A 17,185-nucleotide genomic window follows, 5' to 3' on the forward strand; every position below is an offset into this window, starting at 1 on the left:
GCACTTTCATGCATTGCAGATATGTTTATTTATTCTATTCTACTTATTTTATTTCACTTGAAATACTATCTATAATAAGCACCCTGGGTTAAAAAAAAAAAAAAAAAAAAAAAAAAACATTCGTTGGAACAAGGAATGTAATTTCAATTCATTATAATGGTGAAAACAATGTAAATACTGAAAGAAAATGATATTATTATTATCAATGGTCTGTACAGTACACCTAACTTTATATATATGCACACTTGATGTACACTTAATGTACACATTGAATTCACTGTCTGCTCAATCACCAAATCAGTCAATAATTCTGACTTGATGTAACTTCAGTGGGTTGTCAGAAAGTTAAAAAAAAAAAAGTTTTGCGCTTGATTCTTACATCAAAGTTTTTTTTTTGCTTTGACTTGACTTATTCCAGTCCTTTAAAAAGGATGAGCACATGCAAGCCAATAACAATATTCTGTTTGTCAAGATTACAAGAAAATGGAACAGAAAGTGTCTGACAATGTTCCTGTAAACTAGAAAATCATTCCCCTCTCAGGGAGTCTCACATATGTGGAGTCTTGCAGTCAAGATGCTGTGGCAAGATTGTGAGTCTTCACATATTCCCCTTAGCCTGTTCCTTGTAGCTGTCTTTTACTTACACACACTCTTGTTTTGCGATCGTCTAGTAGTGTGTTTCTTAGTGTCTTTCCCCAGTCTTGTCTGAGCTGCTGCATTTTTTTCCCACAGTTGACACTTCTAATCTCCGTGGCTCTCAGCAGTGCAGGATTTTGATGAAGGCCTTACGAAACTCAATGTTGAATGTAGTGTAGATGATGGGGTTGACGGCACTGTTCAGGTATCCCAGCCAGGTGACGGCACTGTACAGTGATGGTGAAATACAGCAGCTCCTGCAGTGGGCCTTCAGCACGTGGGTCAGGAAGAAAGGCAGCCAGCAGATGATGAACACACCTTGGAAACAGGACAGGAAGTGGGTTAGAGGGTGCATGTATATGTATGTGTGTGTGTGTGTGTGTTTTTGCCCTACATGGATGTGGAACAAATTATTCAGGGATATAATTAATGACATATCCTGCCAACTTCTGCATTTGTAATGAAATTGTTGAAATAACACACGGATAGGCAGCTAGACAGATAGAGGGTATTTCATCAGTCTCAATTGTAGCGATGCAGCAGCCAAGTCACATAAATCACAAAACAGATGAGTCTGGCGAGAAACAAAATACAATCAAATGAAAAGCCATAAATAACAGAGGCCATAAAAAATGGTGCCTTGGATGTGAAGATTTGACAATGAGTCTCTCACTGAAATAACTTTTTTTCTCAAAGGTTTTCTCCAAATATGCATTCAACACCTTCCATCAACCTCACTGTTTTCAGTTTGTACCAAATTGAAGAGAAAAATAAGGTGATTTTTTTTTAAAAGGAAGATATCATTTTTGCTTTCTTTGGTAATAATTTATTTTATGAGTCCTGTATCTTACAGCTATTTTCCCAGAAAATTTCCTCATAACTTCCCAAAAGTTAACTGGTATTTACCTATAAATTACAATGATATTTTCAAGAAAGGCAAATGGATTTTGGTACTAAGGGATAAAGGACAGAGAAAATGTAAGCTGCTACAGTTATTAAGAACAAGTTCATTATATCAGATAAGATTTTTTGTTAATCTAAGAAAACTCCAATGGAGTTTGTTAATAAACGGTTTTTCCCATTCATGCCACATAAGTCTTTTTTATTACTACTATTATATATATATATATATATATATATATATATATATATATATATATATATATATATATATATATATATATATATATATATAACCAATATACATGTTCTTTTTTGAAAAATGAAACTTAAAATAATGAACTGTACTGCTAAATGAAGACGTACACACACACATACAGAGTGAGACAGGATAAAAGTACAGGGAGAATATGTACAGGGCCCAAAGATGAACACCTCATCAATTAGTATGAACGTCCCTTCCGCTCACCGAGCACAATAGCGAGCATCTGTGTCGCCTTCCGCTCCTTCTGCTGTGACAGCCTTCCCCTCACCCTCTCCTTGGTGATCCCCCATTTCTCTCTGCCTCCACTACGCTCCCTCCATCCTTCACGCCCCCTCATGCCGTCCTCGAGGGTGGGGGGGCGCGGCGTCAGGGCCGATCGCGTCACAGTTGAAGGAAGAACAGGGGCAGGTCCGACTGAGATGGACAGGGAGATCCTTGCCCGTCCCGGGTGGGAGGAGGTCTGTGGAGCAGGAGGAGGAGCCATACTCTGCTCGGTCTGCGGCAGGAACTGACCCGGCTCCACTTCAAGGGGGTGAACCACTGCCTCCTTCACCAGGGTCTGACAAACAGAGACGGAGGTAGGATGGTGAGGGAGGTAGGCCTTGGGAGACAAACAAAGATGTGGATGCTTGATTACATAAATGAAAGGATAGGAAGAAAAGGGGACACAGTCGGACATTTATGAATGTGGGAAGGAGAGGAGGGATAACAGGAAGCAAGCAGAGCATCATTGCAGAGGTAACAGACTGCATGAGGAAAAACAGTGAAGAGACTTTTCCCCTTGTATCAAGAAACTCACCACTTTCTTTCGCTGTGGGGCTGCAGTGGTGGGTCTCAGGATCAGAGTGCATAACTTCACATCCTCTGGCTGTGTACACTTATTCTGAAAGGATAGGAGAACGGGCAGTGAAAAGAAGTATTTTGGAGAAGAGCCCGGCCAATGCAATAAGGCTATTGGTGGTGGTCCAAGGAGTCTGAGAAACTTTATTTAAAATCCACCATTTACCTCCTATGATTGAAATAGAAATAATAAAATAGCTATAGCTTCTAGAGTATTTCAAAAGCAGCACATAACCTCAACAAAGAGGTGGAGCAAGCTGATACAGAATATTTAATGGCACCAGTGTCTTGGATGTAGCCAAGCACACTAGTGGGTCAACATCCATCAATGCCAAAATGTTTGTTGGAAGAGAAAAGGGAGAATAAATGAAATCTGAAATCTTATGTAAAGTACATGGCATCAAAACAGTTCTCAGCTGACATCCAATTTCAGGTTCTACCTTTCTGTGTCGATGACCCTCTCCTGCCTCAGCCCCGCCTTGCGTGTGCAGACCGTGTCTGCGTGGAGGGGCGGTGCGTCTGCCTCGTTTGCGCAGCACCACGCAGATCTGCGCGTACACCAGCAATGTTACGATGAAGGGAACGTAGAAAGAGGCCACAGAGGAGTACACCACGAAGGCCGGGTCGGCAAAGCTGCACGTGGTGCCTTCCCGACTGGCTAATGGAGAGATGGAAAAAAGGAAAACACAGAGATAATAATATTGTACAGATACTTTCAGGGGATTTTATAAGCTGTCAGTTTGGTTTCAGGTCTGCCAAACTATCTCTTCTTGCGTTTCTACCCCAGAGTTACAGATAAGTTAAAAATGTAGTCAAAAACCAGGAGATGGTTAGTGTAGGTCAGCACTGTGACTGGAAATGGGAGGGAAAGGCTAACTGGTCTCTGTCCAATGGTTAAAAAATAAACCATGACCATGTGCTCCAGAGCTGAACGAACCTTGTGTTGTATAACAACTAAAATGCTGTTTTCATGAGTTTCAGTAAACATACAGTTGCAGGGCAGTGAGGAGGCTCAGACCATGCAATTTGATCATTTAATTACAGACTCTGTATGAAAATCCACAACAGTAACTTTCAAGTAGTGTGTTGTAATCTATGAGCAACCCATGACTGAGGAGAGTGAAATATTTTTCACAGTTTGATCTTACATCATTCAGTATCTTGCTGTGTTTGGACCCACAGCTGAAGCTGCTGAACTCTCATTTTACATCTTGTTTTCCACTTGTTTTAAAGTGGTTTCCTTTGAGTTTAATGTGAGCGCATTCAGAGCTTAAGTCCCTCCTCGCAGCTGCCTTCATTAAAGCAGAGGTTAGCTGCCGAACATCTTCACTCCTGCTCCTCTTGTGAGACAACAAACGAATCGAGGATTAGGTGTGCCCACTCATCTGCAGCAGACGTCACCTGTCACTCCCTTGATGGGAACAACGTGGAAATGTTATTGAATGCTGCATTTGTCTGTGCTAATGGATATTTAAGTATAAAGTGTGTTTAGTTACCACATACTGAGGTTTGCTAAATGAGCAGATGTATGGTATTTGTTTACTATCTCATCAAAGATTGAAAACAAAATTCAAAGGGTTTGTGTGCTGAGTCCTTCCTTTTTTTTTTTTTTAAACAAAAAAAAAAAACATCTCTTAACAGCTGTGGACTAAACAAACCATGAAGGACCCAATCTTCATTTCTCAAATGAGTATACATTACAAGAAACATTTTTTTCGCCATAACCTTGAATGGTGTAAATTAAATTTAAATAAATATTAAAGCCAGAGATGTTTTTCTTCCATCGGCTTCTACAATAAACATTGGACCAGCAGCAAGGCTCTTTAATGAAAGTGAAATTGAGGTCCCCAAGTTTCTTTTTCAAAAAAATAAAATCCCATTTTCCCTTTCATTAGAAGTCAAGTCTTCTAATGTACAGCTGGATAGCAATTATGAGGAAGTAGATCATTAAAGGATGTAATTATAGATGTGACTGTGACCATGTATGAACTTGTTTTTCCAAGGACAAATTTTCACTGGTCCTTGCTGGAACAACTGAATACTTCTAGCTTCTTCTACACAGGAAAAACTGCCCACTCTTCCGATTTATACAATGAACTGCGGTGAGTGTCGTATGTAGCAGTTCTCCTTGAGGGTGGCTCCAAGAAAAGCTGTGCAGTCTCGGTCTGTCACTGCTGCTTTGACGTACAGTACCTAATGTCTTTACTGCTATGTCTGTGTTTTTTGAAGTCAATGCTGGGGCATGTAGATGCTGCCAGTCTCAGCTATGGACTTCCATTAATTATGCAAACATGGTAATGTACGACATGAACTCAACTAAAAGTCTACTCACAATTTAACAGTAACATTTCAGACCAAAAGCCAATACATTTGAATGGAATCAGCACAATCAGTGGATTTACCAGCCAATGTAAAGTACATTTTGACAGATATCATGCTGCTGGCCAGCTGCAATATGTCTTCACAGTGCCAGCACTGGATGGCACAAATACATTTCCTTAAATAACTGTGTTAATTATTGGCCAGCAATAAGCAATACACGACCAACACATAGTCACTACAGCTTCCAAGCACTGAGCTTAAAGTGCCTCCTATTTTGCAGGGATGCATTTCACTGTAACGGTTTCTGAACTGCATTAAACTAGTAAGAGGGGAGTAACTTGAGAGGACAGATCAGATGTAGCTGTTACCAGTGTTGTTGAGTCCAAACAGTAAAGGGCAGGAGATGGCAAACGAGAGGAACCACACCACAGCAATCATCACCGCCACCCTCCGCCGGGAGCTGTATCTGGTGTTGTAGAGCATCGGCATGGCCACCGCTGTGTATCTGCAGCAGAACAAACACTGTGAGATATATGAAACACACACGACACATTAGCATGCCTCTCACACTCTCCTGCTGCCTGTACTTGAACACACATCAATACAGAGCAAACACATACTAATGCATCTTCAGACTTTATTATCTCATCATCATGTTCACGCATATTTTAAAGTAAACTGTCCAAAACAGTTAATCCAGAGCCCAGACAAACAATTTCCCAGTTTACCTTCAAACAGACTAAAGCTGTCAGTTCTTATTTCACAGCCACGAGGACTCAAAACACGTAACTGCCAGCATGTCAAACCCACTCAGAGTCATCTGCTGTAAGCGCAAGTGGGAGCAGTGTTGTTCAGCGAGCTGCTGTAATCCCGGTTGCGGGCAGAGGGTCACGGACAAAATCACAGTTACCCAAGATGAGATGATTTCCAGGAGTCTTTGTTGTTTCAGGTGGTAGAGTCTGTAGCATACAGTGTAGAGATGATGTTGATGTACTTTTGCGTTCCTTAAGATTCTTACTAAAACCCCTCAGAAACATGTGTCAGTGATCTAAAGGTATATATGGCTCTTTTGTTAGGTATTTTTTGTAGCTGTATACAGCCACTTAGAAAGGACAAAAGGACAACACTGCATTTTAACTGAATTTAGTCCCAAAACTGATTAGGAAGAATTTTGTCAAACATTTCAAAATGTGTAAATCTTAAAAAAAGAAGAAACTGTGCGTGTTTGCCTTCCCTCGCCCTACATAAATAAAAACTGAGTCTACAGCCATGATGGCAGCTCTCTCATAAAGTACATCTGAGGCTGACGGGAATGTCATTAGTTTTGCAGGTATTTGGTAATAAACCAAAGTTTTGGACAAACAGAAACCTTTCCCTGATGAAAAGTCAGGGGATTAATTTATCCAATTACTTTCTATCACCTAAAATTGGAGGACTATGCATAAAAAGGGCTATGACTGCAACGCTGTTAATCTGACGTGGATGTAAGTACCCTCAAATTAAAGCTGTCAGCACTTTAACCTTGCAGTCACTGTTTCATTTTAAATTTCTAACGCATGAGGCCCAGGCTTTCTGACTGCAGTGTGTATTGTATCGTGTACAGCTTCGAGAAAGCAATTAAGACTCTATCCTTAGTTACTGAACCAAATTACACAAGTCTGAACTGGTGCAGCCTCAATGTGTCACTTTGTCTGAGGAATTAGGACACAGCTGCAGACGGCCTGCCCTCTGGGTGTCTGGTCACCTCCCCTTGGACCCATGAAGAGGGCATCAGGTAGAACACCAAATCATAAACTATAGTCTCCTTCATCCACGAAACACAAAATAAACTGTAATGACTGCAGAAGACATCATAAATGACGCAGTGGAAACCTGTCATTACCTGTTGGCTTCTGTCCTGTGGCTCAGTGACAGCTAGATGGTGGATTCATCTTTAAAGTTTTTAGTGGACGTGTGGGTGTGTGTAAATGCAGGCACATATGTTGCCTACCCTTTGTTTAGCCGGTCTTTGCTTAGTCTAGGTGTCACCCGTAAAGATCAAGGTTAGGGCGAGATTACAATGTAATGAAATGATATATTGACATACGAAGCTCTAAAGAAGAAGCAAAGAGTAAAGTCAAAAGAATAATCCACCTGTCGATGCTGATGGCACAGAGGTTAAGGATACTGGCAGTGCACATCATGACGTCCAGGGTGAGCAGGATGTCACAGTGGATGAGACTGAAGCGCCACTCTCCCACCACCTTTAATAAAACAAAGTGACATTATCGTAAACACACTTCTCCTTCACCTTCATTTTTAACCTGTGTGCTTTTCAGCGACTTTATTTTCTTCACTCATTTTGCATATTTGGCCGTTTGGCTGGATCACTCTTTGGCATAAACCTATTCCCCTTAATCATGACTTGATTCTGGAGAGATCCAATTTATCCTCAATTTAAAAGTTTAATTTTATCACTAATATTGTAATTAAAAATTATAGGTTTGTTGTTACATTGAAAAGTATTGAATATAGTAAAACATATTTTACCCTCTGACATTACCTGTGTACAGTCCGTGAGACATAACTTGCAATTCTCACTCATTCGAAGACTGAATTGATTAATCAAGTTTATTTGTTTCTTGAGCTTGCACTGAATCTGCTTTTGTGACCACTGACATAAATAACTGAGACTGGGGTTAAAACAGTTCGTTAGTAGTGATTAATCAATAAGTTAATCAACAGGAAAGTATACTGCAACCTCTTTGATCACTGATTAACCATTTCTTGTGCAGAAATGCCAAACTAATGATGATTCCACCCTCTCAAAGGTGGAAACAAATGGCTGTTATAATTTCCCAGAGCTCAGAAAGATGTTTTCATATAGCTTGTTTGAGCCAACCAGCAGTCCAATACCCAAAAGTTTGGATTTGAGAAGCTGGAACCAGAGAATATTTGGCTTTTTTTCCCCCCCCCAAAAACAACGAAAGTGGTTAATTGATTGTCCAAATAGTTGCCAGTGAGTTTTCTGTGGATTAACTGTGCTATAAAAAATCACTAAAGAGAAACATTTTTAGCCAGCTTTTATCCAGCTTCCACTGCATCATGGTGAGGGTCTACTTTCCTTTTTTTTTTCATTTTAAATTACAAAACAGAAAAAAAGTGAGACCCTACCGAAATACAATAAATGAAAAACATCATAATTTCAAAAATGCAAATAAAAGCACACACACACACACACCTCCAGGTAGACGCCCCAGGGCATGACCAGCGTGGCCAGCAGCAGGTCGGACACAGCCAGGGAGACGATGAGGTAGTTGGTGGTGGTCTGCAGAGCACGCTCCCGAGAAACCGCCACGCACACCAGCACATTGCCGAACACCACGCAGAAGATCAGGAGCACCAGCAGCACCGCATAAAAGTTGTAAGGAGGAGAGGAGGCTGGAGGAGAGCTGGTGCAGTTGGAGGAGGTCAGCAAGGAGGAGGTGGGGAAGGATATGGGGGAGTATGAGGGGTCATGGGTGACAAAGACGGAGAAATTGTGCTCTAAGGAGGAGAGAGGGAAGGAGGGAGAGGAGGTCTCCTCTGACTCATTCAGTAGGGTCATGATCTCGCTCCAGTGGACATTGTCAAGCTGAAAAGTGATGACACAAACAGGGGAAGAGAAAAATAATGACGCTGGAACCCTGCATTGCCCACTGTGAACTCAATTCAGTGTTTCACAATGGATCCAACAATGGCTGGCTTCTGAGTCTGAGAACAGAGGAAAATAAAAGGAAAAAAGGTTACTGTGGCACCAGAACTGGAAATTTGTCTCACCTCAGTGTGACAGCTTAGCAGGACACCACACGTGGTACACGCAAACAATCAATACAGCACATTGTCTATGTTGCCTACACACAGGTACATGCTGTCAAGGTCACCTGATTTTTTTTTTCTAAACCACTGACAGAAGATAAAACTGATAAAAGTGAGAAAAGATCTGTAAAAGATCTCTTATAACTCTTCGGGTTCTTTTTGGCCTCTGGTGCCTTTAAAGGTCAACTGAAAGGAAGGAACTCGATTTCATGTTTTCATTCATCAGTTATAAAGTTAACTTCGTATTTCGAACAGCAAACACTCTCAACACATTGGTTTCACAAAGCAGGTTCTTCTTCTATTAAGATTTTATGTTTCCACTGGTCATCTAACTTCCTGCCTCTGCTTCCTGCTCATGGCTTTGGTACCAATAATACTGTAAACAAGCAATGTTTACTTTCACTGTTTCTCACGAAAACACATCATGTGTGTCCTTGACAAATGTCCTTCCTTATGAAACATTTGCAAAACTGATTTCTTAACCTCCATCTCCACTCAAAAATGTTTTGCTCACTGTTTGCACCGTGAAGGTCAAGCTTGCATGTTTGACCTTCACTGTGCAGAATAAAATCTGTGCAGAGTTTGATAACAGAAAGCTGTTTTCACGTCCATCTGCTGCAGGAAGAAAGTTTCTCTGCGCTCACGTTAAATCTGAGTTTAAGATGTGGATGCACATAATTATTTTGTGACATCATAAATAGTAAATGTAAAATGTAAAATACTTTCGAATGTAGTAGGAGACGTGTGAAAAAAAAAGAGATACAAATGATTATTCAAAGTAGAATATTTTTTATGTCTTTAAATGTGTCTGGAGGAGATCTTTAAATGTTTTCAATTGTGCATTGCTTACATTTATGTTTTTGTAAAAAGTCTTCCTCTTTTTTTTGCCTTTTTGGTGCATTGCTACTTTTTTTGGCGTAAATAGAGTATAACAAACAGCAGTATGTGGAAAACACTAGAGACATTTGTGCAATCTGTGCAAGTCTTAACTACTTTTTTTTTTTATTCATTGCTGTGCTGTGACTGTCAGTCACACAGATGTGCACAGACCTGAAAGGGTTATGCAAAACTGAGACAGAATTATCCACATTTTGGGGAGAGTATCGACTGTTAGAGCATACAGATGAACCCTGGAGAAATAAATTATCCTGTGGGAGTTGTTTAGGATTTTTTTTTTTTTTTTTTTTGAAAACTTGTGATTATTTGATTCCATTTCAACCATCAAAGCCAAGCTGACCACTGCTGCTGTTCAGAACGAAGGAGCAAACTAAAAACATTTTACAAGAAATAGATTTGTGTGATAATTTAGTAGAAACATTTCCAGAACCGTCAACCTGATTTTGCACTTTAACAATTCAAAAGATAAAACCAGTGAATGAAGACAGATAACCATACTTATCGAGCCTGAGATCACAAACGGCAAAGAAAATTTGTGGCTATGCGATGCTGCGACACAGCATTTACATAAGAACAAAGATTTTCACAGTTAGTAGGAGATGAGAGGAAAAGGAGACAGGATGACAAAGTGTTACTCAAGAACCCTTAATTTTTCAGTGGATCTAAATCAATCCAAACGTTTCCCTCAAACCCACCATTAGTCACCTGCTGCTGAAGGTTTGTGTGTTTCAGCTGATTGATAACGTTTTGAGGATGTATGATAACTTTTCTCCCTCTTTCTTATCTCTCTACCTGTCTGCTCTGACACACTCTGACAACCAGGCTGCATAATCGCATGCAAAAAGCAGCATCAAATATTTATCAGCGACAGGAAGTTGAAACAGACTGCTGACTTGCATTACCTCTCCTGCATGAACTCTCCTGCCAGTCGCAAGGTCATGAATGACTTTGATTAGATTTTCTCCACCTTAATGCCACCCGCCGACACACACCGTCATGTGTTTCATATACTTACATATCATCTGTTGTTGTCTGACCCTGGCCTGTTACCTGCATTGCTAATCAACACATATCCAAGATGAGATCAGCCTAACAAATCAATAACCTATCCCACCTGTTGACCTCACACCATTGGCCACAGCATCTGAAGAAGGCGTTATCCCTTGTGGCACATATATTGATTTCATGGAGATTGGTTTGAGTCAGTGGAGGGTTTGATGGGGCGCAGTATATAGACAACATTATTGTGGTAAAGGTCAGTGCAATCGCCAGAGGGGCAGATGTGAAGGAGTGAAGGGCAGGGCCAGTGTTTAGCTTTAGAAGCTTGTTTTAAGCATCCATGAAGGCAAGTGTTTGTTTGCTGAAGCGCACTTCAGTAAATGGTTGGGCTGCTAATGGCTAAAGTAAACTGCAGAAAAACTCAAATAAGAACAAAAACAACTAGACAGCCCTTAAAGTGGTCAAAGCGCCAACAAGGCTGCATAATCTTGTGAATTTAATATTCTAATATTTGTTCGAAATTTAATCAGGATGTGCATAAAGCGATGGGCAATCAGAGGATACATGGTCAGATTCTGTTGTAGTGATTCATGAGGAAAAATGTACAAATGTGGCTTTCTTTGTAACATGAAGACTGAATTTGACCTGAAATGATAAGTAAATCATATCGCATAAAACAATAAGTTTGTTTTTCTTCCTTCGTATGGTGTACATATTTTGTATTGACTCCCCCCCAGCACAAAAGTAATCAATTCCTGTCGCCAAACTCCTGCACAAGCAACAACTAACAAGCTTAAAAGTTACTGTTCACTGTAACAAGCCACAAGTTCACTGAATTGATGGTTGCAAGTGAGAAAAGTGTGGGATCATTTCTTGTACAAAGCAGAAATGAAACAAACTTTCTTCCAGCCATGTTTGTAGAGCTGAACTAAACTCTAATCTCACCTCACTCTAATCTCAGTACCAGTCCAGGAAACAGCTGTTAGCCAGCAGACTGCAGCGCTGTGCTTCAATAAAGCTGCTGCAGCCACAGCAATCAGCAGGGGAGAGGATGGCGTGCTCTCGTATCGGGGCTTGCTTTGCACAAAGCACTTGAATGTATTTTTATTTTCTTTGACTAAACTGAACTAAAACAAACAAATTTGGAGCAGATTATTTTTCCAAGCAAACAATTTTAATATATAATAAATGAAGTCTGAAGATTTTGGAGATTTTTTAGGTAGTCAAATAGTTTCACTTGCCTAAACTTAATCAAACCTTCGCTGCAGTGGTGGCTGATCAGAAAGTGCTTCAGAAAGCACTGACAAATGAGCTGTTTTATTGTGTAAGTATGACCACTTAAGTACTTACAGCCTACTTCATCTGAGCAAGAAAACTGGTTTCAGCGCATCTTAAAAGATCATTTTGATTCGGAACCACAACACTTGATACTACCAGCAAAAGTTTCTCAACAGAGCATCCACCTTCAAATAATAAGACAAACGCTTTTCAACAGCAGCTGCACTGCTGCACAATGTTTTTTACAAAGAGAATTTATTGCTCATGAATACTGCCTGAAGAAATAATTATTATTGAAAGCAGTATGTGAGCAGAATGGAAAGTGAGAGCTTTAAGAGGTTCAAAGAATGAATCGGTAACTCTGTTTGGCTCTGACCTTACTGTATGTTCTGTTACACAAAGAGTAGCACTGTGAGCAGTTTTTATTGAGTGTAAGGTGAAGGCATCATTAACGTCGATGTATTGGTTTCCTTTCAGAAGAGGGTGCAATGATCCCTGCTCTGACAAGTCAATTTAATTTCACACATGGCCACCAGAGTAAGGCCGCACAGTTGTGTGTACATATCTTAAACAGTGCACACACAAGTGCTGCCGCTGGTTCCCTGAGGTCAGGGCTACAAATGTCACTTCATTTTCTAAGATGTAATTCTTAAGGTCAGATTTTACAAGATCACATCACTATAAGGACACACTTGGCATGAGAACGGTGCTTAAGGAGTCTGCGTCTTGATAACCTTCTCTGACACAGTGCAGGCCTGACAATGTCTATGACTGGTTTTTGGGATCTAATGTGTGATGGGATTTTCTCCCTGTGCTCTATATTTTACTCTGATTGCCTTTCATTCTTTCACTCTCCATAAATGTCACTTATTCCCATTCATGCAACATTAAAGAAAAGAAAGTTTCTGAGTAATGTTGCGAGCCAAGTCTCCAAAAACTTTGTGGAATGAGCCTGATGTGTTAAAATGCAAATATTTACAAAGACAAAACTTCCTCAGTGAGTTAATCTGGTGGACAGTGAGAAAATAGCTGCTGGGCTGGAAACTTGTCCAATTAATTTTATGTTACTGATGAAGCGTTAAGCCAATTGACTATCCATGATTCAAGAAGAAGTCTCCCAACTGCAACCAAAGTTTTTTAATTGTTAAGTGACAGTGAAGTAAGACCTAAAAATTAGATATCACATTTGTGGTCCCGGAGCATATCTACCATATTTAGTCTGCATTTCAGAGTTTGAGCTCATTTGTCAAAGTTTTGGGAGACTGTGTTGTCCAAGAAACAGACAAAAAAAAAAAAGACAGAGACAGTCCAGATGTTTTCCAAACTACAGAATGCTGTGGTGTGTTTAAAGCAGCTATTCTGATGCAACTCCTTTGGCGCTGTTGCTCATGAGAACTTTAATTTACTTTGTACAGATTCCCATTCATTATGGGAAGAGCAAAGTCTAATTTGAGTCTGAGATACAGAGAGCCATAACGTCACTCGGGAATTCGTGAAGGGAGATATAAAAGGTAGACAGAAACCAAGGTCACATTCAAAAGCAAGGCTGTACATTGTCAGAATAAACTGGCAGAAATGTTTGGACGTTAAAAGGTGCGAGGATACAAACATGCGAAATAAAACGTTGATTTAATGATACACATATTCTTCTTCTCACTTGTAATTAAAATATTCTCTAACAGTGAGATTTATATATAAGTATTTTGTGTTACTTTGGCAGTTACTGCTCTTGATCTTAAGTGGGGAACATGAGTCAACTATTTGTCCTTTAATAGGTAATTTTTCTCTTTATATTACAACCTTTGCCTTCAAACAGAGAACTGATAAAACGGTCAATTTACCGTCTTTACTTCATCTGTCCAAACTACTGCCTCAGGCTGTGCCTCTGGTCCGTCAGTTACTTCTCTGGCCCACACATTTAAAAATGCATGGGGTAAAATGCATAATAATGGTCTTTATTGGAGAACCATTTTCCCATCTTGTGTGCTCCTGGACAAAATGAATAATGAGTGCACATTATGGATGAGGAAAACGGCACTGATTAGCAAGAATATGCTATATCTAAGCTGCTGCCATTAATATCACCATCATGCTTTGTGGTTTTCAATTTGAAACTGCAATACCTTATTTTAACTGCAAGAGACAAGCTTGTAATTTTTTTTCTGTCCTTTGTCACTACATTACAGTTTCCTGTCTTCTTGTTCTTATGAACTGACCTCTCACTCCTTCAATCCTGTGTTGTCGGATGCTTTTTCTGTCCTCAATCTCCTTTCAATAACACGTGCCTTCATCACTCCATCCTTTTCCCTTATCTCCTTCTCCTCCTCTGTAGCTCCTCTCTGGAGACACTTGACAGGTCTATTACATCTTTGGCCTTGTCTGCCAAACACCACTAACAAAAAAGGAAAAAAAAAAAAGAAAATGCCTTCAAATTTAGCCCAAGCTTTGCTAAGGCTATGAACTGACCTGCAATAAATCTTTCATTTCCTTCAATGAGTGGCAGGAATGAGCAGCAGCCACTGGGAATGTTGGAGATGTTCAGCTGCAGTTTAATCAACTCTCTGCTGAGATCGGGGCAGAAAAGATTCACTGTTGACTGTGTCTCATACTTCTCAGCCTCATCTCTATTCTCAGTCACTCCCAGAACTCCTCAGGGTCCCTTCTTCTCACTGGTTTTGAGCGAACAACCAGTAACATTTGCAAACAAATAAAATTGAAGGATAACGTATTTAGTTAAACAGGAGGAAAATTCACAGGTAATCTTTATTTTTCCCCAAAAGATGACAGTGTGCCTGCTTTATAGAGCAATCTATCATGCAATGAAAGACAGGGATGCATATTTTTCTCTTGTAAGAGGAAAACCAACAAAGATTTGGATCAAGAACCGCTATTCAGAAGCACAGCTGCTTAATTACGTGTCTTTTCCCCCTGCGCTGCTCTAAAACACACACATTCCACACATGGTAATATACACTCAATCAGCTGCCTGCGCACAGCTATGGCGCCCATTATGATGAAATGACTTGGGTAGTGATTTGCAACACCTCATAAGACTCCTACAGTGTATGACCTCAAGTGAGTGAGAAGGAGAGACAGAAAGAAAAGTCACATCTTTAAATCATTTGAGACAGGGTATGTCAAATAGTGTAAAAGTGAGTGAAGGGGCGGCAGACTTTGTACTTCATCAGTTTAAGGTAAAGTAAAGGTGAGATATTGAAACAGACAATAATCAATAAAACATTAGCTTCATCTGAACCTCTCGTGCAATAAGTATTGTGTCAATAGAAATGATGAAAGAGGTGAAATAAGCCACAGAGCAGTGCAGAGGGGGAGCACAGATCCACTCCCTGAGACATGGTAAATGCTTTCTCTTGTTATTTGCTTATGACAACTTGCAAAATTTTTCCTGTTATTTGAGTTGTCGATTGATCTGCTAACAAAAGGGAATCACCTCGACACGAGTCACATGAGGAGGCCTCAACCCTGAGGCGATGCACCGAACCAATCACGAGCATCTTTTATTCAAGAGGCAATTTTGCCTTGTCTCCATCTTTTATTTAGAATCAGAGACTGCAGCTTTAGGAAGTTGGTTCCAAGCTGTGTGTGCAGACTTGATAACAGCAAAGCCAATGTATTTCTCCCGATTTGCTGTCAGAGAATCTCACACAGATTCAAAATGAGAAACAATCTGACACACAATGCAGATGGTATAAACATTCAGGTTCACACAGTTCACCACATGATTCGCTGCCAAACAAGTTAGTCTGGCCTTTTTAAATCTTACATTTCAGAGTATTTGAGGAATTGCAGTATGACTGAGCTTTATGATTTTGGTAAATGCCTCCAAACCAACCTTAATGGCACTTTGCAGCCTTTTGGCCACCAGAGGGTATCACAAATGAGAACATCATAAAAGGTACTATAATTATCTGTTTCTGCAGTCCAAATGGAGACGAGATGATCTTATTTCATCAAGGCACCATTATGTTGGAGTCTGTAGTAATGTTCACTATCCAAAAACATCCATCCATCCATGCATTTTCTATACCGCTTGATCCGTCAGGAGCTTATCCCAGTTGACTACGGGCGAGAGGCGGGGTACACCCTGGAGTGGTTGCCAGTCAATCACAGGGCCAACACACAAAGACAGACAACCACACACACTCACAACAGTACAAAAGAACTGAAGCATCTCTGCGGGAATACAGACCAGGGCTGAGCGATGAAATTCAAACTTTCGAAGGGCTTTGAATCATGGGCCTGATAATAAGCATTATGACCACTTAGTGTCCACTGAGTGCCCTCTGTACATCCTCTATATTATACGCTATTACAACTAAGCAAATCTTATAGTTTAAAGCTTTTTAAAATAATATTTAGAATATTTATTGCACATTTTACTTACGGTCAGCCCATAGCCTTCTTCATTTTAATGGTTCTTCTGACTGGTGTTATTGTTATTATCATTTTAATCTATGGTTTTATGTAATAGGTATTTATTTCCAATTATTTTGGTAAACAGCATTGGTTCATTGTGATTTCCAGGTTTGGATGAATAAATTGAATCTTGAACCTATTACATGTCAGTGAGTGATCTTTTAAAAACTGTTAATCATGCATTATTAATTTTGCATTTGTACTTTTTTATATACTGAGATTACCCTCTGTTTTATAATGTACTGTAGATTTATATTGTACATATAACAATAAAATAGGAACATCATCTTCAGTTGCTTAATTTTAATATATGTATTTTTCTTACATATATATATTAACATGGTTGTAGTCTCTCCACTTGTATTAATGACAACTATAATAAGTCAGCACAAAACTGTCACTTAGGGATCAAATATGCTATCGCGGTCCAATTTTTCGTTTTATTAAAGCAGAAAGTTGTCAAACCCTGCACAATGCCACCAGGAAAAAGTACAAGAGATACTTATTTTTAACGCTTATTAAAGCGTTAAACAGTCAACAAGTTCACCTGCAGAGACCATGTAGGATTCGAATCCTTTCTGAATTGACAGAAGCTGTTACAAAGCAATTAAAGTCGGTTTTTCGACCTCTTCAAAGCGTTTAAATCACTCACCCTCTCTCCCGGCAGAGCTGCTCAGGTCCGCTCTCATCGCAGGAACAACACGGAGCTGTCACGGTGCACCATCCCTATCTGACGATTTACAGCCAAACCTCCCACCTTGACCTCAGTCTGTC

General features: G+C 39.9%; 1 protein-coding gene across 1 annotated transcript; it reads right to left on the reverse strand.

The window, feature by feature from the left end:
- Window positions 1-726: 726 nt before the first annotated feature.
- On the reverse strand, window positions 727-17,185 carry drd2l (dopamine receptor D2 like). Its single transcript, XM_041044452.1, has 8 exons — window positions 17,064-17,185; window positions 8,184-8,576; window positions 7,097-7,206; window positions 5,332-5,468; window positions 3,082-3,299; window positions 2,601-2,684; window positions 2,006-2,402; window positions 727-954 (listed from the first exon to the last, which is right to left on the reverse strand). Exons 2-8 carry the CDS (start codon window positions 8,547-8,549, stop codon window positions 758-760), a joined length of 1,509 nt encoding a protein of 502 aa, XP_040900386.1. The 5' UTR covers window positions 8,550-8,576; window positions 17,064-17,185; the 3' UTR covers window positions 727-757.

The sequence above is a fragment of the Toxotes jaculatrix genome, chromosome 8 (assembly GCF_017976425.1).
Source record: "Toxotes jaculatrix isolate fToxJac2 chromosome 8, fToxJac2.pri, whole genome shotgun sequence".
Taxonomy (NCBI): Eukaryota; Metazoa; Chordata; class Actinopteri; family Toxotidae; genus Toxotes; species Toxotes jaculatrix.

Excerpts from the sequence above, each read along its gene's own strand:
- drd2l (XM_041044452.1), bottom strand. The coding sequence starts at position 8,549 with ATGACCCTACTGAATGAGTCAGAGGAGACCTCCTCTCCCTCCTTCCCT. Across the intron at positions 3,300-5,331 it reads GTTTGGACTCAACAACACTG|CCAGTCGGGAAGGCACCACG; the intron begins GTAACAGCTACA and ends TCTCTCCATTAG. Across the intron at positions 2,403-2,600 it reads CCCCACAGCGAAAGAAAGTG|GCCTACCTCCCTCACCATCC; the intron begins GTGAGTTTCTTG and ends TTGTCTCCCAAG.